This window comes from Eubalaena glacialis, chromosome 3 (genome assembly GCF_028564815.1).
Source record: "Eubalaena glacialis isolate mEubGla1 chromosome 3, mEubGla1.1.hap2.+ XY, whole genome shotgun sequence".
Classification (NCBI taxonomy): Eukaryota; Metazoa; Chordata; class Mammalia; order Artiodactyla; family Balaenidae; genus Eubalaena; species Eubalaena glacialis.
In genome coordinates, this window is record NC_083718.1 from 120,762,563 (window position 1) to 120,783,588 (window position 21,026).

Consider the following 21,026-nt stretch of genomic DNA (forward strand, 5'->3'; position numbering starts at 1 on the left):
AGAATTCTAATGGGGGATAATAATAGCATTACCACAAAAGGTAGTTTTGCTTTTGTTTTTCTTTAATGACTAAATCAACAGTGCCTGGCACATAGTAAGTGCTATTATGATTTTTTTTTTTTTTTTTTTTTTTTTTTTTTTTTGGCTGTGTTGGGTCTTCGTTTCTATGCGAGGGCTTTCTCTAGTTGCGGCGAGCCGGGGCCACTCTTCATCGCGGTGCGCGGGCCTCTCACTGTCGCGGCCTATCTTGTTGCGGAGCACAGGCTCCAGACACGCAGGCTCAGTAGTTGTGGCTCACGGGCCTAGTTGCTCCGCGGCACGTGGGATCTTCCCAGACCAGGGCTCGAACCCGTGTCCCCTGCATTGGCAGGCAGACTCTCAACCACTGCGCCACCAGGGAAGCCCCTATTATGATTTTTATTGCCTGATGATGGGCTTGCTTTGCAGGTTTCCATGACTTTGCAGCTGTGGCTCTGAGTAAATGCTATGAGGATGACATGGTCCTAGTTCTGAAGGTCAGGGGCAATGCTGGGCAGCTTACCAGCATCAAACTTATTCTGAAGTTCCTATTCAGGATTTCTTTCTTTCCTTCCTTCTTCCTTCCTTCCTTCTTTCCTTCCTTTCTTCCTTCCTCCTTCCCTCCCTCCCTCCTTTCTTTCCTTCCTTCTTTCTTTCTTTCTTTCCTTCCCTCCTTCCTTCCCTCCCTCCTTTCTTCCTTCCCTCCCTCCCTCCCTCCCTCCCTCTTTCTTTCTTCCTTCCTTCCTTCCTTCCTTCCTTCCTTCCTTCCTTCCTTCCTTCCTTCCTTTCTTTCTTTCTTTCTTTCTTTCTTTCTTTCTTTCTTTCTTTCTTTCTTTCTTTCTTTCTTTCTTTCTTTCTTTCTTTCTTTCTTTCTTTCTTTCTTTCTTTCTTTCTTTCTTTCTTTCTTTCTTTCTTTCTTTCTTCTTTCCACATCTGCCTTTACTGTGAGCAGCAGGTGGGACACTTCCAGCAATAGTTAAAAAAAAAAATTAATTTACAAAAACCAAGATTCAATGAATCCACCTGGTTGGATCCCTTAGGAGCTCATATGTAGATGCCAACCCAGAGCAACAGGAAGAGAACTCCAAAGTCAATGAATAGCAAGGTCACCAAGGAGATGAGAAGCTTTTTGTACATATCATGAGTGTGCTTGGTGGAGGTGGCTTCATAAACAAAGTACCAGTGAGTGAAGAACCAGACAATAGCCAACAGCCCCATGGTCAGATAGGGGAAGACAGCCAGGTTCCCTGGGATGGTGTACCTCTTCATGGCCTTGAGCTCCATTTTTCTGGACACAGAGTAATCCACCAGTTTGCCCCATCTGGGTTTGCATCTGCTGCTTTGGACCTTCCTGTTGGGGTTCAGGCAGAGGCTGTGATGGCATCAGGGAGACTGCCCAGAATGATCCTATAAAAAAAAAAAGTGAGCTCTGAATGGGAAAGATGGTAGACAAGACAAAAGTTGTCTTTCAGCATACAGATGGCCAACAGGCACATGAAAAGATGGGAACATCACTAATCATCAGAGAAATGCAAATCAGAATGATGATATCACCTCACACCTGTCAGAATGGCCATCATCAAAAAGACCACAAATAACAAATGTCAGCAAGGAGGTAAAGAAAAGGGAAACCTTGTACATTGTTGGAGGGAATGTAAATTGGTACAACCACTATGGAAAACAGTATGGAGGTTCCTCAGAAAACTAAATATAGACCTACCATATGATCCAGCAATTCCACTCTTGGGTATATATCTGAAGAAAACAAAAACACTAATTCCAAAAGGTATATGCACGCCAATGTTCACAGCAGCACTATTTACGATAGCCAAGATATGGAAGCAACCCAAGTGTCCATCAACAGATGAATGGATAAAGAAGATATGGTATACACACACACACACACACACACACACACACACACACACACAATGGAATACTACTCAGCCATATAAAAGAATGAAATTTTGCCATTTGTAACAACATGGATGGACCTGGAGGGTATTATGCTAAGTGAAATAAGTCAGACAGACTTATAACTAGTAACTCACTAGTGGTTACTAGTGAGAAGAGGCAAGGGGGAGGGGCAAGGGAAAGGGGCAAGATAGGGGTAGGGGGTTAAGAGGTACAGCTAATATTTATAAAATAAATAAACTACAGGGATAATATATAGCACAGGAAATACAGCCAATATTTTATAATAATTATAAATGAAGTATAATCTATAAAAATGCTGAATTACTATGTTGTATATCTAAAACTAATATAATGTTGTAAATCAACTATACTGCCAAAAAATGTTGTCTTTCAGTGAGTTGTTTTTAAAATCCATAAATGTATTTCTGGGAACTTTGAGTGGAGGATTTGCACAGCAATTTTTAAAAGTCTGAATAAATATATGAACACATAAATAACCTGGTGTATGATCTCGCTGCAGACCCAGAGAAAAGCATGGAAGCCACAGAAAAGCAGAAAAAAGTGATCTCCCTTCTCAGTAGAAGCTTCTCCTTGCTCTGGACCCAGCCATTCTTCATGCTCGATGATATGATTTCTACGTTTCAGGGTTTCCCCTGCAGCAAAGCTTACACCCCCTTGTCATATTCTAGGTCTCAGCAACGGGTGAACAGAGATATTCACGAGAAACACAGCATTTCTTTGCTACTGAATGTTGCCACTTTTAGACAGTGTTTTTTTCCCTCAGTTAAACTTAAAACATTGCTCTTGATCAGCGAAAGCTTCTTCGCCTCAGGGCTGCTTGCATCTGCCTTGGATGTGCATTTTAATGTTATTTCATGGTGAGGAGAATTGGAGGCATTTTCCTCCTTGTCCTAAATGATTTCCTAAGAGTTTTAAGATCATTGTGCTTTATGCATAGACTCTACATCTAATCTGGATGTAAAAATTGCTATTATCTATGCATCATGACAACAAGAGGGGTTTTATAATTTGAGAGGGCTAGATTAGCTTAAGCTACTGAGATAGAAGATACTATGTATATTTGAGATACGACGTTGGGATCTAGTTGTTCAGTTTAAATTGGGTCAAAATGCCAGTGAAATATAAATGATGTTCATATGATATTTTAACATGCCATCTTTTTTCTCTTTTGAAGATGACATTGGCACACCATTGTAATCATGTCTGTCAACAAAATGACCTTGAACTCCATTAAAAAATGCAAAAAACTTCGCCCATAGAATTTGATGCCAAGATAAACATGCAAACAAAGAATTTCAAGTTATTATTTCCTGTACCTCAGGATCAGTGATGCACTGATAAATGGTTCTCAAAAAATACATAAAACAAAACACGAAAACAATGCTGATTGAATTGTAATATTTGCCAACTTCCATAATATAAATACTTCTGTTGTGGCCACTTTTGAGCTACCAACAGTTACTAGCTTACAAAATTCCTGAATACTTAACGGTTAGATCTGGTGAGCTGGCATGAGCTGCTTCCGGGGCACCACTGTATCTATTTCTCTTTCATGCTCTCTTACCTCTGGGCCTTTGCACCTGTTGTTCTTTTTGCCTGGAATGCTCCAGTGACCTCTCTCCTCACTTCACAAATTGGCTCTTCACTTAGCATCATTGGAATCCTTAAATGAATTAAACAGTGGTATAAAGCACTTGGAATGATGTCTGGCATACAGTGAACACTATTTAAGAGATGTTTATTAATATTCTTTTTCTTCACTGACCACCTAAGACTGAATTAGGTGTTCTTCTGTGGGCCCAGCCTGCTGTGCTTCTCCTGTGGTACCTCCCTGACTCTGTTGTACTGGCTCCCTTTCCAGCCCTTGTTGGATCAACCTCCATAATAGATGGACTGGCTTTGTTTACTGTTACATCCCTGCCTAGCAGAGTGCCTGGAAAGTGGAAGACACTCAATATGTGTTTGTTAAATAATAACCTGATAGATCATTGAATCTGTTATGTATTACCAACTTGAATGAGGAATTAAGAAGGTACATGTGGATGTCAAGAAATGGTTATAAGAAACAGGTAGAGGGGAAGATTTGGTGATAGCTAAAGAAACTATATTTTCTGAGGATGTCTAGACTCTTACTTGTGCTGACAGAAAGGGTGTTCTTTGTTTGGACTAACCAAAGTGGAGAAAGTTTCAGTTAGGGTCTTCCGATGTTTCCATAGACAATCCCATTATCATGTGGGTGTGGGGACTTCTACACTGTGCCAACTGGTGACTTTCTCCAGCATTACAAGAACACTTGTAATCTCAGGGGCTCTCTCCCTATTTTTATTTTATTTTATTTATTATTATTATTTTTAACATCTTTATTGGAGTATAATTGCTTTACAAGGGTGTGTTAGTTTCTGCTGTATAGCAAAGTGAATCAGCTACACATATATATATATCCCCATATCCCCTCCCTCTTGCATCTCCCTCCCACCCTCCCTATCCCACCCCTCTAGGTGGTCACAAAGCACTGAGCTGATCTCCTTGTGCTGTGCGGCTGCTTCCCACTAGCTATCTATTTTACATTTGGTAGTGTATGTATGTCAATGCTACTCTCTCAGTTCATCCCAGCTTACCCTTCCCCCTCTCCCCATGTCCTTAAGTCCATTGTCTATGTCTGAGTCTTTATTCTTGTCCTGCCCCTAGGTTCATCAGAACCTTTTTTTTTAGATTCCATATATATGTGTTAGCATACGGTATTTGTTTTTCTCTTTCTGACTTACTTCACTCTGTATAACAGGCTCTAGGTCCATCCACCTCACTACAAATAACTCAATTTCGTTCCTCTTCATGGCTGAGTAATATTCCATTGTATATATGTGCCACATCTTCTTTATCCATTCATTTGTTGATGGACACTTAGGTTGCTTCCATGTCCTGGCTATTGTAAATAGAGCTGCAATGAACATTGTGGTACAGGACTCTTTCTGAATTATGGTTTTTTCTGTGTATATGCCCAGTAGTGGGATTGCTGGGTCATATGGTAGTTCTATTTTTACTTTTTTAAGGAACCTCCATACTGTTCTCCATAGTGGCTGTATCAATTTACATTCCCACCAACAGTGCAAGAGGGTTCCCTTTTCTCCACACCCTCTCCAGCATTTATTGTTTGTAGATTTTTTGGTGATGGCCATTCTGACCAGTGTGAGGTGATACCTCATTGTAGTTTTGATTTGCATTTCTCTAATGATTAGTAATGTTGAGCATCCTTTCATGTGTTTGTTGACAATCTGTATATCTTCTTTGGAGAAATGTCTATTTAGGTCTTCCAAAGAGCTAACACTTATCCTTCTCAAACTCTTCTCCCTACTTTTTCAAGATCCTTATCTTACACTGGGAGGAGAGGGGTGGTGCCGGTTGAGGGAGGTTCTCTCTAAAACAGCTCTAATGAAATCTTGCAAGCTGTTCAGCCAAGGCTCCAGATGACTTCATTATCCCATTGCTAAGATTTTACCATTCTTAAGTATGATTTCTTTATTGCTACAAAGTGACATAGAAGCGAGTCGTAGAACATAGAATTAACAAAAATATCTGGTACTATGTGAGTGAATGAGATTCTCCCCCTCCTCCCTGAATACACAGTTGTACAGTATATGCTGTCTTCAAGAATGGGATTTAGAGAAAACTCTTATTGTTCCTGACAGCATTCAGAATTATATTCTGTATGATCCTTTGTAATCAGTAGAATTAACTTCTAGAGAAAAGAAGCTTGATCGTATACTGTACTCATTGATATTGCTACTGTTTTTAAAAAGTCACGCTTGTTATCTCTCAAGATGCTTATAACATTGTCATCTTCAAAATATATTTAGTGCAGCAATGTGTGTCTGCTGTAGTGATGCCCCCCAAAGGTTCTGATTCTGGCAAAGAGGTTATTTTTTACTTTGCTCTTAGAAAGTCATTCACATGGATATTTTGTTTCAAAATATTTCATTTTTTGCATGAAATATGCATCATTATATAAAACCTTAGTATTTCATTTCTTAAATCTCTACTTTTCTACAACATTTTTGGAAATTATTTCTCTCACTGTTCTTGTGAAACTTGGTAAGAGATTGAGAACAGAATTTTTTCATATTTAATTGCTAAAGTGCAAACATTCTGAAGAACATGTTTAATCCTGGTTGGTTGGCCTCTTTCTGCCTTCCAGAACCCTTCTGAGATAGAATCAGACAACCATGGGATGTTAGAACAAAAGAGACACTGGAAACTCTAAACTTAGTCCCTTATTTTAGGGATGAGATGACTTGGTTCCACTGGCATGGTTTATTTCCAGGGAATAGAAATCCATCAAACTATTCACATGGGCAAGAAAAAATTAGGAAAGGAAACCAGCTTTTAAAATGGACTGCAAAAATAGAGTAAATTTTTTTTTTGTTAGTCTCCTCTGCATCACCCCACCCTCCATCAGCAGAAACATAAGAAAGTTCAGAGAGTGATTATTTGCTAAAGCCTGTGTTGGGTGTGCAGTTCTTACAGATTACAAAATTGAAAAGACTGAATTTGATATAAAAGTTGGATATCAGGCCACTTTAAAACTTATCCAGTTGTCCACTTGCAAGGGTGAGACCACTGAACACAAGAATGATGATGATGAGTCCCAAAGTAGAGATGTTTAAGAGACCACCTCATAATAAAGGCAAGTTCCTTGAAAATAGCACTTCAATTTCCAGGAGTGGTCTTGAAACAGAGGAGACCTATGTTGAGGCCTTCCTGGTGCAGCTAAGTAGTACAGAGACAAAGATAGCACAGTCAGGCAGAGAAATAACCGTAGCTTAAACAAGTCATCCCCCAAGGACTCCCAGTTCTGTCTCAGGTAAAGGTAAAGTCTAATACACATTCCTCAGTTGTTTTGCAGAAACCAGATCCTAACCAGATGAAGAGTCGTGACCCTGAGCATGTATACCCCCCAGACCAGCTGGAGCCTGAAGATTGATAATGTTAACCCCTGTGGCCTCACCTGGTTACCTCATCACCCACTAATCAGAAAATTGTGCATGAGCTGATTACGTTCCCCACAAATGTCACTCCCCTCATTTTGTCTTTAAAAACCTATTCCTAAAAGTCATCAGGGAGTTCGGATCTTTTGGGCATTAGCTACCTGTATTCCTCGCTTGGTGCCCTGTAATAAATGCTGTATTTTCCTTCACCACAACCTGATGTCAGTAGATTGGCTTTGCTGTGTGTTGGGTGAGCAGACCAATTTGGTTCAGTAACAGTCTCTCTGGCTGCCTGGGGATGCTATTTATGTAATCCTGGGCAATTATGTAATTGCTGCCAATGATGTAACCTGGGCAAATGAGCTCATCACTCTATGTTCTATCCCTACCAACTTCAAAGAAATTCCATGAAGATGAATCAGACAAAATGCACGAGGACAGGAGTTTTAACCTGGGGTTCTTTGGAATTCACAAGTGAATTTCATGTAATATTTGTGTATATATGTGCACAGTGCATTTTTCTAGTTAGAAACTTTTATCAAATTCTTAAAGAAATCTGTAAACCTGAAGTGGTTAAGAAGCATTTACAGTCAGTTGATCCTTACTACTTGCGAATTCTGTATTTGTGAATTCACATACACACTAAAATGTGTTTGTTACACCAAAATCAGCACGCCCAGTGCTTTCACAGTCATTCACAAACATGTGTGAAAAATTTGAGTTGCCTGATGTGCACATTCCCAGCTGAGGTCAAACAAGGTGATGCTTTCCTAGCCTGTATCATTTCTCACACTGTATCCTTTCCATGGTCTATTTAGTGCCACATTTTTTGCACTTTTGTGCTTTATGTTGTTGATTTTGCTATTTAAAATGGACCAAATCATAGTGCTGAAGTGTCATCTAATGTTCTTGAACACAAGAAGGCTGTGAAGTGCCTTACAGAGAAAATATGTGTGTAGATAAACTTCATTCTGGCCTGAGGTATAATGATATTGGCTATGATTTTAATGTTAACAAATCAACTATATATTAAAAAAGGAGTCTTTAAACAGAAACACACATAAAACAAGGTTATATATTGATTTATTGAAGAAAATGTTGGGACCAGAGGCTTGCAGGAACTTAACCCTATATTTCCTCTAAGAGCAATGATTTACTATTTGCTAATTCAGTGTTTGTGGTGACTTTATAAAACAACTACCACAAATAAGGAGAAGCAACTGTATTTAGAAGAAGGGTGGGGAGAAAACATGGAATAATGGTTAAGAGTAGCACTTTGAGGTACATATAAACAATGATACTACTCAGCCATAAAAAAAGAATGAAATAATGTCATTTGCAGTGACATGGATGCAACTAGAGATTATCATACTTATTGAAGTAAGTCAGAAAGAGAAAGACAAATACCATATGATATCACCTATATGTGGAATCTAAAATATGACACAAATGAACTTATCTATGAAACAAACAGACTCACAGACATAGAGAACAGACTTGTGGTGGCCAAGGGGAAGAAGGGGTGGGAGGATGGATGGATTGGGAGTTTGGGATTAGCAGATGCAAGCTATTATATAGAGAATGGATAAAACAACAAGATGCTACTGTATAGCACAGGGAACTGTATTCAGTATCCTGTGATAAACCATAATGGAGAAAAATATGAAAAAGAATACATATGTGTGTGTGTGTGTATATGTAACTGAGTCACTTTGCTGTACAGCAGAAATTAACACAATATTGTAAATCAACTATACTTGAATAAAATAAATTTAAAAAAGAGTAGCACTTTGAAATTGGAGATAATTAACTTAGAGTTACTGAGAGTTGAGCAAGTGACACCTGTTACCATCAACAGGGAGGAGGGCCCTGCATGGAAGATAGCAAAGAGATGACAATGCCTTCCACCAGGAGCAGCTGTCCCAAGATGTCAACCCACTGCATGGTTTGCAGGGCCCATAAATTAATAATATTAATTTATTCATTTAATTATGAAACCAAAACTTATGTAATATTTGTATGTACAAAATCACACTATTAGCTGTGTGTAGAATATAATACTCCAGTAATGAAAATTACTATTACTATGTGTCAAGTAGTATACAAAGTGTTTTACATGCACTTCCTTTCTTTCATGGGATTCTCATAGCGCCCTAGGAGAATAATGCTATTGTTGTCTGTTTCATAGAGGAGAAAAAAAAATTCAGAGAGTTAAATAAGAATCTCATGGTCAAATGATTAGAATTGGGCAGAACTGAGACTTGAACTCAGCTGTCTATTATTACAGAACTTGAGCTCTTACTCTGCTCTGTGGCCCGTTTATTAATCAACATCATCATCATCATAGATCTCAATTTTACTTACAGCATAAAACTAAAACCAAGCTTGGCTGACATAAGCATGCATCTCCAAAGGAAAACATGACAATGACTGAAATTCAATTGAGGCTGGAGGAAAATCCCATCCAAGTCTCTATCGAAAATGTTAACATTTTCTGTGACATCTTCTGGAAAGAGCAAGACAAAAACTGGGACAAGGACCTCCAAACAAAGAGCAAACACAGCACAGGGGCAGCATAGGCAGTGCCCCAGGGAGGACCAGGGTTCAGCTTTCCCACGAGAAGACCCTCATCAGCAAAGTCACAGCCGTGGCAGCCTTGGCATCTCCTCGGCGGCAGCAAGACGAAGAACACTCTTGGAATTAGAAAGAAAGCAAAGCCCAACAAAGAAATGATTTTGGGCAAAATGAGCAGTAAGTGGAAGCAAGAGCAGCAACAGCAGCGATGCAGTCAAGGGGGCAAATGCAGCCTCAGCAGCACTAAGCACAGAGCCAATTAAGCAAAAACATCCTTGGCAGCAGTGAGAGTGAGGAGAAAAAGGGAATTCTTTGGCATCTTCACAAAGGCAAGGGATTACAGTTGGTAGTAATCATGCCACCAGGTTTAAGGACTGGGCTTCCAAAATCTATTTGGAATATACTAGATAGATACTATGATCTGATTCTGTAATTATTCACTAGACATGTTTTAATGAGATAATATACAAATATATTATAAATATAGTATATATGATCTACTTATATTAAAGTGTTTTGTAAACAGAAACATGCAATTAAAAATAATTATTTATATTGTTGCTATTAATGATCATTATATCATTAATATCAAAATGATCACAAATAATATTATTATTAAAAGTGTCATTTTAAAAAATCCATACTAAAGAGGCTTTTGGTCATTTGGCTATTATTCACTTTCTAGGTAATTTAAATGGGACCTGTTTCCTACCCTATAATTCTGTTAATAATCACCATTTGGTAAGGTAAACCTTATGAAGATGACCAATGGAACTTTATCAAATAAATCTGGGCTAAATGAGGCTAATCATTCTGTATATGATCCCATTGCTTTGTTTTGCCCCATTCCAATGCTTTCCAAAATGAGTATGCCTGCTTTCAGAATTCTTCAAATGATCATTTTAATTGCTTCCCTTTACATCCTATTTTAGTTTTTGTTAGATGGCATTTAATGAAGCTTCACTTGATTATTAACTGGAGACTATTTTTAAATTTTACTTGATTTGTGATGTCTTGGGCTCTGTTTCCCCACTTAAAATTACAGCAGTGTAGAGTTCTATTTTATCCAAAGATATTATACTTATTAGTTTATTTGCCTTAGTTCAAAGATTCTACCAGAAACCTACCAATCTAAATTCACATTGTCCCCCAAATATAAGACAGGTCTTATTCCTCCAGTGAATTCTAATTCTGAAAGGAACACATCTTTCATTGATGAAGAAAGCAAGCTCTGGCTAGGATCACCTAGGCAATAGAGATGGGATTTAAGGGAAGTAAATTAATGCCATTGCTGTCTAGTTCTTGTTCATGCCAGAACAACTTACGGTAATTTTTTTCTTGCACTGGAAACGAACATGAGGGAGAAAAAAACCCAGCTATAAGCCAGGATTGGATAAATTACTTTTTTTTTTAACATCTTTATTGGAGTATAATTGCTTTACAATGGTGTGTTACTTTCTGCTTTATAATAAAGTGAATCAGTTATACATATACATATATCTCCATATCTCTTCCCTCTTGCGTCTCCCTCCCTCCCACCCTCCCTATCCTACCCCTCTAGGTGGTCACAAAGCACCGAGCTGATCTCCCTGTGCTACGCAGCTGCTTCCCACTAGCTATCTATTTTACATTTGGTAGTGTATATATGTCCATGCCACTCTCTCACTTTGTCCCAGCTTACCCTTCCCCCTCCCCATGTCCCCAAGTCCATTCTCTAGTAGGTCTGCATCTTTATTCCCGTGTTGCCCCTAGGTTCTTCATGACCTTTTTTTTTTTTTTTTTTAGATTCCATATATATGTGTTAGCATATGGTATTTGTTTTTCTCTTTCTGACTTACTTCACTCTGTATGACAGACTCTAGGTCCATCCACCTCACTACAAATAACTCAATTTCATTTCTTTTTATGGCTGAGTAATATTCCATTGTATATATGTGCCACATCTTCTTTATCCATTCATCTGTCGATGGACACTTAGGTTGCTTCCATGTCCTGGCTATTGCAAATACAGCTGCAATGAACATTGTGGTACAGGACTCTTTTTGAATTATGGTTTTCTCAGGTTATATGCCCAGTAGTGGGATTGCTGGGTTGTATGGTAGTTCTATTTTTACTTTTTTAAGGAACCTCCATACTGTTCTCCATAGTGGCTGTATCAATTTACATTCCCACCAACAGTGCAAGAGGGTTCCCTTTTCTCCACACCCTCTCCAGCATTTGTTGTTTGTAGATTTTCTGATGCTGCCCATTCTAACTGGTGTGAGGTGATACCTCATTGTAGTTTTGATTTGCATTGCTCTAATGATTAATGATGTTGAGCATTCTTTCATGTGTTTGTTGGCAATCTGTATATCTTCTTTGGAGAAATGTCTGTTTAGGTCTTCTGCCCATTTTTGGATTGGGTTTTTTGTTTTTTTGATATTGAGCTGCATGAGCTGCTTGTATATTTTGGAGATTAATCCTTTGTCAGTTGCTTCATTTGAAAATATTTTCTCCCATTCTGAGGGTTGTCTTTTCGTCTTGTTTATGGTTTCCTTTGCTGTGAAAAAGCTTTTAAGTTTCATTAGGTCCCATTTGTTTATTTTTGTTTTTATTTCCATTTCTCTAGGAGGAGGGTCAAAAAGGATCTTGCTGTGATGTATGTCATAGAGTGTTCTGCCTATATTGTCCTCTAAGAGTTTGATGGTTTCTGCGTGTAGGTCGCCTGAGGGCGTCTGTTCTTCGCTCAGACAGGATGGGGTTAAAGGAGCAGCTGATTCGGGAGCTCTGGCTTGCTCAGGCACGGGAGAGGGAGCGGTACTGATGCGGGGTGAGCCTGCGGCAGCAGAGGCCGGCGTGACGTTGCACCAGCCTGAGGCGCGCCGTGTGCTCTCCCGGAGAAGTTGTCCCTGGATCACAGGACCCTGGCAGTGGCGGGCTGCACAGGCTCCCGGGAGGGGCGGTGTGGAGAGTGACCTGTGCTCGCACACAGGCTTCTTGGTGGCGGCAGCAGCAGCCTTAGCGTATCATACCCGTCTCTGGGGTCCGCGCTGATAGCCGCAGTTCGTGCCCGTCTTGAAGCTCCTTTAAGCGGCGCTCTTAATCCCCTCTCCTCGCGCACCAGGAAACAAAGAGGCAAGAAAAAGTCTCTTGCCTCTTCGGCAGCTCCAGACCTTTTCCCGGACTCCCTCCCGGCTAGCTGTGGCACAGTAGCCGCCTTCAGGCTGTGTTCACGCAGCCAACCCCAGTCCTCTCCCTGCGATCCGACCGAAGCCCGAGCCTCAGCTCCCAACCCCCGCCCGCCCCGGCGGCTGAGCAGACAAGCCTCTCGGGCTGGTGAGTGCTGCTCGGCGCCGAGCCTCTGTGCGGGAATCTCTCCGCTTTGCCCTCCGCACCCCTGTGGCTGCGCTCTCCTCCGTGGCCCCGAAGCTCCCCCCTCCGCCACCCGCAGTCTCCGCCCACGAAGGGGCTTCTCGTGTGTGGAAACCTTTCCTCCTTCACGGCTCCCTCCCACTGGTGCAGGTCCCGTCCCTATTCTCTTGTCTCTGTTTTTTCTTTTTTCTTTTGCCCTACCCAGGTACGTGGGGAGTTGCTTGCCTTTTGGGAGGTCTGAGGTCTTCTGCCAGCGTTCAGTAGGTGTTCTGTAGGAGTTGTTCCACGTGTAGATGTATTTCTGATGTATTTGTGGGGAGGAAGGTGATCTCCGCGTCTTACTGTTCCGCCTTCTTGAAGCCTTCCCCTGGGTAAATTACTTTATTCCGAATTTTCAAGTACTAAAAATAACTTTAAAATTGGTTTTGAAACAAAACCAGTATGATATAACATTATAAAATATTTTTATCACCTAGTAAAGGCCAACCATAAATTATAAGGTGTTTTCTTAAGGTTGGATCTTACATCAGGTAAAAGCCCAATTATTTTCAAGGAGTGTGTCTTCATTCAAAATTAGGGAAAACACACTCAAAACTTTAAAAGCAACCACCTCCCCACATGTACACATAAACTGTGTCAGGGACATATTTGCAGATCATTAGAGGCATTTCTGTAAATTCTATGAAAAGATTTTGTGTCCTATTTTCTTCTTGAAATTTATTCTGGTTGCTTCAGGATTCAAAAATTAAAGCTCTGGAAAGCAAGGAGAGTGGCAAAAGCAGTAGTTGCAACAGGAGCTGAAGCATCAGTAGCCACAGGGATGCCTCAAGCTCTGACACGAGCAGCAGCGGGCATGCCGACAACATCCCTCCCCCGCAGTCAGATACAGGAGGCCGCCACAGTAGCAGCCAAGCCTCAGCAACAGCGAAAGCCCATTCTTCAGGGGCAGCAAAGTAGTGGGGAGCTCAGGCTGTAGCTTTGTCCAACAAAGGTAGGGAGGTAGCATCTGAGTAAAAGACCACCGAACAAAACCAAGAGTTAAAAAGGTGGTTTGTCAAATTTACATTCCCACCAACATAAGGGTACAAACTTGTAACAAGTAGTAAATAAGTCACAGAGATCTAATGGAGAGGATAATGAATATAGACAACAATATTGTACTGTTATGATGTAATGTGATAAATACTGCTTCAATGGCAATCATATTACAATATATATGTACCAAAATAACATGATCACACATTAAATTTATAAAATGTAACATGTCAAATGTATTTTAAAAGTAAAAGGTGGTTTGTCAAGGTTAACAGGATGCCCAGTTGCCCTACAGATTTCAAAAGCACTGAAAGCATTTTTTAATATCTAATATTTCTTAACATAATAAAGACATAATAGGGAATATTACAATCCAAATTTTCTACTTGAACTATTTTTCTTCTTCATTATAGAGCCTAATGTACTGGTTGAGCCTGTGAAAAATGGTCTCACACTAACAGCCCATGATTATGTCATTGAGCTTTTTCATTGTGGAGAAACATGCCAAGTCTATTACCGTTACTATTATGATTAAATCTTATCATTATTACAATTGCTCATTAAAAATACAGAATCATATTCTTTCCTGTTGTCCTTTATTAAAAACAAAGATCCAACTTTCTTTTTGGATTACTGGAAAAAACCCACGGTTTGTGGAAACTCTGAGGCTGAAAAAAAAATCACATTCCAAATGCCCAATAGCTAAAGACTCAGGGAGCTCTGCTCAGTCATGAATGTTAGCAGGTAGTCCTGTAATTCAGGTACGAAGGGAAATATACCTCTTTCCTCAGCCTTGAGTTGCCAATATTCCCCAAATCTACTTTTATACTAAGAGCAAATTAACTTTCCTGAGTAACATTAGTTTAGCTTATATAACAGGGTCCTTTACTAGTTTATCACTATGAACTTATGCAACTTGTCTCACATGCTGGTAGGATGTCTCCAGCATAATTCAGTTGAAAAAGGGGCACCACCAGTTTACAGAAAACACACACTGAGAGAGAGAGTGAGCATCCTTGTGGTGAGATGGGTGCAGTAGGCTGCCTCAAGTCTTGTGATCTTTAAAAATCTCCCTGGAGACTTGGGGTCAGTATCAGCAAGGACGTCCTGCTTCTTCTCGGGCAGAGGCAGAGTGGGCAGGCGAGTGGCTACTGCCCCAGGCCTGGCCTTGGCCTTGCTGATGCCTCAGCTTGGCTTCCTCAGTTACCCCAAGTTAACAGCTTCAAAGGGATTGACCCCTGCAAACCAAATCTAGGAATGACTGAGGCATAATCTAAAATGCCACTTTCTTTCTCTTTGTCCACCTTCCACTAACCAGTGAAGATAAGTGAAGCCTCTAGGGCTACATAACTGGTAAAGACATAGGCCTGGGAGTAGAAGTCAGGGCTTTTGATGCTGTCCAAAATCAAAAGTGCTGAAAGGCCAGCACTGACACCAATGGCATCATAGTGATGATCAGGTTCAATATGCTAAGGACCAGAATTGTAGTCAGAAGGACACATTAGCTCCCTACAAAACGAAGTGTTGTTTATCAGGCCCTGACTTATGGGAATACATGTTTCCATTGAAGAAACATGTGGAGCATGTTGAAGCATGACAGTTTTTTGGTGCCACCATTATACTATTTCATGCACAGTACTGAAATGCAATTGTTCTTAGTAAAATTGGCACCACAATTACCATCCCCACTGTGGTCACCATCACCATTAACGTCACCATCATTACAGTCTATATGACCTTTAAAACAGATTTCTTTTTTTTTATTAGTCATCAATTCTATACACATCAGTGTATACATGTCAATCCCAGTCTCCCAATTCATCACACCACCACCCCCAACCCCCGTCGCTTGGTGTCCATATGTTTGTTCTCTACATCTGTGTCTCAATTTCTGCCCTGCAAACCGGTTCATCAGTACCATTTTTCTAGGTTCCACATATATGCATTAATATATTTGTTTTTCTCGTTCTGACTTACTTCACTCTGTATGACAGTCTCTAGATCCATCCACGTCTCAACAAATGACCCAAGTTTGTTCCTTTTTATGGCTGAGTAACATTCCATTGTATATATGTACCACATCTTCTTTATCCATTCATCTGTCGATGGGCATTTAGGTGCTTCCATGTCCTGGCTATTGTAAATAGTGCTGCAATGAACACTGTGGTGCATGTGTCTTTTTGAATTATGGTTTTCTCTGGGTATGTGCCCAGTAGTGGGATTGCTGGATCATATGGTAATTCTATTTTTAGCTTTGTAAGGAACCTCCATACTGTTCTCCATAGTGGCTGTATCAATTTACATTCCCACCAACAGTACAAGAGGGTTCCCCTTTCTCCACACCCTCTCCAGCATCTGTTGTTTGTAGATTTTCTGATGATGCCCATTCTAACTGGTGTGAGGTGATACCTCATTGTAGTTTTGATTTGCATTTCTCTAATAATTAGTGATGTTGAGCAGCTTTTCATGTGCTTCTTGGCCATCTGTATGTATTCTTTGGAGAAATGTCTATTTAGGTCTTCTGACCATTTTTGGATTGGGTTGTTTGTTTTTTTGATATTGAGTTGCATGAGCCCAGCCCCACCCATCAGCAGTCAAGTGGATTAAAGTTTTACTGAGCTCAGCCCACAAGAGCAAAAGTCAGCTCTACCCACCACCACTCCCTCCCATCAGGAAACTTTCACAAGCCTCTTAGATAGCCTCATCCACCAGAGGGCAGACAGCAGAAGCAAGAAGAACTACAACCCTGCAGCCTTTGGAATGAAAACCACATTCACAGAAAGATAGACAAGATGAAAAGGCAGAGGACTATGTACCAGATTAAGGAACAACATAAAACCCCAGAAAAACAACTAAATAAAGTGGAGATAGGCAACCTTCCAGAAAAAGAATTCAGAATAATGAAAGTGAAGATGATCCAGGACCTCGGAAAAAGGATGGAGGCAAAGATCGAGAAGATGCAAGAAATGTTTAACAAAGACCTAGAAAAATTAAAGAACAAACAAACAGAGATGAGCAATACAATAACTGAAATGAAAACTACACTAGAAGGAATCAATAGCAGAATAACTGAGGCAGAAGAACGGATAAGTGACCTGGAAGACAGAATGGTGGAATTCACTGCTGCAGAAAAGAATAAATAAAAAAGAATGAAAAGAAATGAAGACAGCCTAAGAGACCTCTGGGACAACATTAAATGCAACAACATTCGCATTATAGAGGCCCCAGAAGGAGAAGAGAAAGAGAAAGGAACAGAGAAAATATTTGAAGAGATTATAGTCGAAAACTTCCCTAACATGGAAAAGGAAATAGCCACCCAAGTCCAGGAAGCATAGAGAGTCCCATACAGGATAAACCCAAGGAGAAACACGCCGAGACATAGTAATCAAATTGGCAAAAATTAAAGACAAAGAAAAATTATTGAAAGCAGCAAGGGAAAAATGACAAATAATATACAAGGGAACTCCTATAAGGTTAACAGCTGATTTCTCAGCAGAAACTCAACAAGCCAGAAGGGAGTGGCATGATATACTTAAAGTGATGAAAGGGAAGAACCTACAACCAAGATTACTCTACCTGGTAAGGATCTCATTCAGATTCGATGGAGAAATCAAAAGCTTTACAGGCAAGCAAAAGTTAAGGGAATTCAGCACCACCAAACCAGCTCTACAACAAATGCTAAAGGAACTTCTCTAAGTGGGAAACACAAGAGAAGAAAAGGACCTACAAAAACAAACCCAAAACAACTAAGAAAATAGTAATAGGAACATACATATTGATAACTACCTTAAATATGAATAGAGTAAATGCTCCAACCAAAAGACACAGGCTCACTGAATGGATACAAAAACAAGACCCATATATATGCTGTCTACAAGAGACCCACTTCAGACCTGGGACACATACAGACTGAAAGTGAGGGGATGGAAAAAGATATTCCATGCAAATGGAAATCAAAAGAAAGCTGGAGTAGCAATACTCATATCAGACAAAATAGATTTGAAAATAAAGAATATTACAAGAGACAGGAAGGACACTACATAATGATTAAGGGATCAAACCAAGAAGAAGATATAACAATTATAAATATATATGCACCCAACATAGGAGCACCTCAATACAAAAGGCAACTGCTAACAGCTATAAAAGAGGAAATTGACAGTAACACAATAATAGTGGGGGACTTTAACACCTCACTTACACCAATGGACAGATCATCCAGACAGAAAATTAATAAGGAAACACAAGCTTTAAATGACACATTAGACCAGGTAGATTTAACTGATATTTATAGGACATTCCATCCAAAAACAAAAGAATACACTTTCTTCTCAAATGCACGTGGAACATTCTCCAGGATAGATCACATCTTGGGTTACAAATCAAGCCTCAGTAAATTTAAGAAAATTGAAATCATATCAAGCATCTTTTCCGACAACATGAGATTAGAAAATCTCTTTTCCACTACGAGATTAGAAATCAATTGCAGGGAAAAAAACATAAAAAACACAAACACATGGAGGCTAAACAACCTGTAACTAAATAACCAAGACATCACTGAAGAAATAAAAGAGGAACTAAAAAAATACCTGGAGACAAACAACAATGAAAACACAACAATCCAAAACCTATGGGATGCAGCAAAAGCAGTCCTAAGAGGGAAGTTTATAGCAATACAATCCTACCTCAAGAAACAAGAAAAATCTCAAATAAACAATCTAACCCTACACCTAAAGGAACTAGAGAAAGAAGAACCAACAAAGCCCAAAGTTAGTAGAAGGAAAGAAATCATAAAAATCAGAGCAGAAATAAATGAAATAGAAACAAAGTAAGGAATAGCAAAGATCAATAAAACTAACAAGCTCGTTCTTTGAGAAGATAAACAAATTTTATAAACCTTTAGCCAGACTCATCAAGAAGAAGAGAGAGAGGACTCAAATCAATAAAATTAGAAATGAAAAAGGAGAAGTTAAAACGGACACCGCAGAAATACAAAGCATCATAAGAGACTACTACAAGCAACTCTATCCCAATAAAATGGACAACCTGGAAGAAATGGACAAATTCTTAGAAAGATATAGCCTTCCAAGACTGAACCAGGAAGAAATAGAAAATATGAACAGACGAATCACATGTAATGAAATTGAAACTGTCATTAAAAATCTTCCAACAAACAAAGTCCAGGACCAGATGGCTTCACAGGTGAATTCTATCAAACATTTAGAGAAGAGCTAACACCTATCCTTCTCAAAGTCTTCCAAAAAATTGCAGAGAAACACTCCCAAACTCATTCTACGAGGCCACCACCACCCTGATACCAAAACCAAAGATATGACAAAAAAAGAAAATTATAGACCAACATCACTGATGAATATAGATGAAAAATCCTCAACAAAATACTAGCAAACAGAATCCAACAACACATTAAAATGATCATACACCATGATCAAGTGGCATTTATCCCAGGGATGCAAGGATTCTTCAATATATGCAAATCAATCAATGTGATACACCATATTAACAAACTGAAGAATAAAAACTATATGATCCTCTCAACAGATGCAGAAAAAGCTTTTGAAAAAATTCAACACCCATTTATGATAAAAGATCTCCAGAAAGTGGGCATAGAGGGAACCTACCTCAACATAATAAAGGCCATATACGACAAACCCACGGCAAACATCATTCTCAATGGTGAAAAGCTGAAAGCATTTCCGCTAAGATAGCGAACAAGACAAGGATGTCCACTCTCGCCTCTATTATTCAACGTAGTTTTGGAAGTCTTAGCCATGGCAATCAGGGAAGAAAAAGAAACAAAAAGAATACAAATTAGAAAAGAAGAAGTAAAACTGTCACTGTTTGTAGATGACATGATACTATACATAGAGAATCCTAGAAATGTCACCAGAAAACTACTAAAGCCAATCGATGAATTTGGTAAAGTTGCAGGATACAAAATTAATGCTCAGAAATCTCTTGCATACTTATACACTAACAATGAAAGATCAGAAAGAGAAATTAAGGAAACACTCCCATTTACCATTGCAACAAAAAGAATAAAATACCTAGGAATAAACCTATCTAAGGAAGTAAAAGACCTGTACTCAGAAAACTATAAGACACTGATGAAAGTAATCAAAGATGACACAAGCAGATGGAGAGATATACCATGTTCTTGGATTGGAAGAATCAATATTGTGAAAATGACTATACTACCCAAGGCAAACTACAGATTCAGTGAAATCCCTATCAAATTACCAGTGGCATTTTTTACAGAACTAGAACAAAAATCTTAAAATTTGTATGGAGAGAGAAACGACCCCAAATAGCCAAAGCATTCGGAGGAAAAAGACAGAGCTGGAGGAATCAGACTCCCTGACTACAGACTATACTACAAAGCTAGAGTAATCAAGAAAAAATGGTGGAGAGACCTTCAAGATGGTGGAGGAGTAAGATGTGGAGATCACCTTCCTCCCCACAAATACATCAGAAATACATGTACTTGTGGAACAACTCCTACAGAACACCTACTGAACACCGGCAGAAGATCTCAGACTTCCCAAAAGGCAAGAAACTCCCCACGTACCTGGGTAGGGCAAAAGAAAAAAGAAAAAAGAGACAAAAGAATAGGCATGGGACCTGCACCTCTGGGAAGGAGCTGTGAAGGAGGAAAAGTTTCCACACACTAGGAAGCCCCTTCGTGGGCAGAGACTGCGGGTGGCGGAGGGGGGAAGCTTCACAGCCATGGAGGAGAGCGCAGCAACACGGCTGCAGAGGGCAAGGCAGAGAGATTCTCACACACAGGATCGGTGCCGACCAGCACTCACCAGCCCGAGAGACTTGTCTGCTCAACCGCAAGCTGGGACCGGTGGGGACTGGGAGCTGAGGCTCGGGCTTCGGTCGGATGCAGGGAGAGGACTGGGGTTGGCGGCGTGAACACAGCCTGAAGGGGGCTAGTGTGCCACAGCTAGCCGGGAGGGAGTCCGGGGAAAAGTCTGGACCTGCCAAAGAGGCAAGAGACCATTGTTTCGGGGTGTGCAAGGAGAGGGGATTCAGAGCACTGCCTAAATGAGCTCCAGAGATGGGTGCGAGCTGCATCTATCAGCGTGGACACCAGAGACAGGCATG

The 21,026-nt window shown here is 40.0% G+C and overlaps 1 protein-coding gene across 1 annotated transcript; it reads right to left on the reverse strand.

Moving 5' to 3' along the window:
* Positions 1 to 1,062: 1,062 nt before the first annotated feature.
* On the reverse strand, positions 1,063 to 1,302 carry LOC133088446 (transmembrane protein 258-like). The gene has a single exon (XM_061186407.1). The coding sequence runs from the start codon at positions 1,300 to 1,302 to the stop codon at positions 1,063 to 1,065; it is 240 nt and encodes a 79-aa protein (XP_061042390.1).
* Positions 1,303 to 21,026: the final 19,724 nt, after the last annotated feature.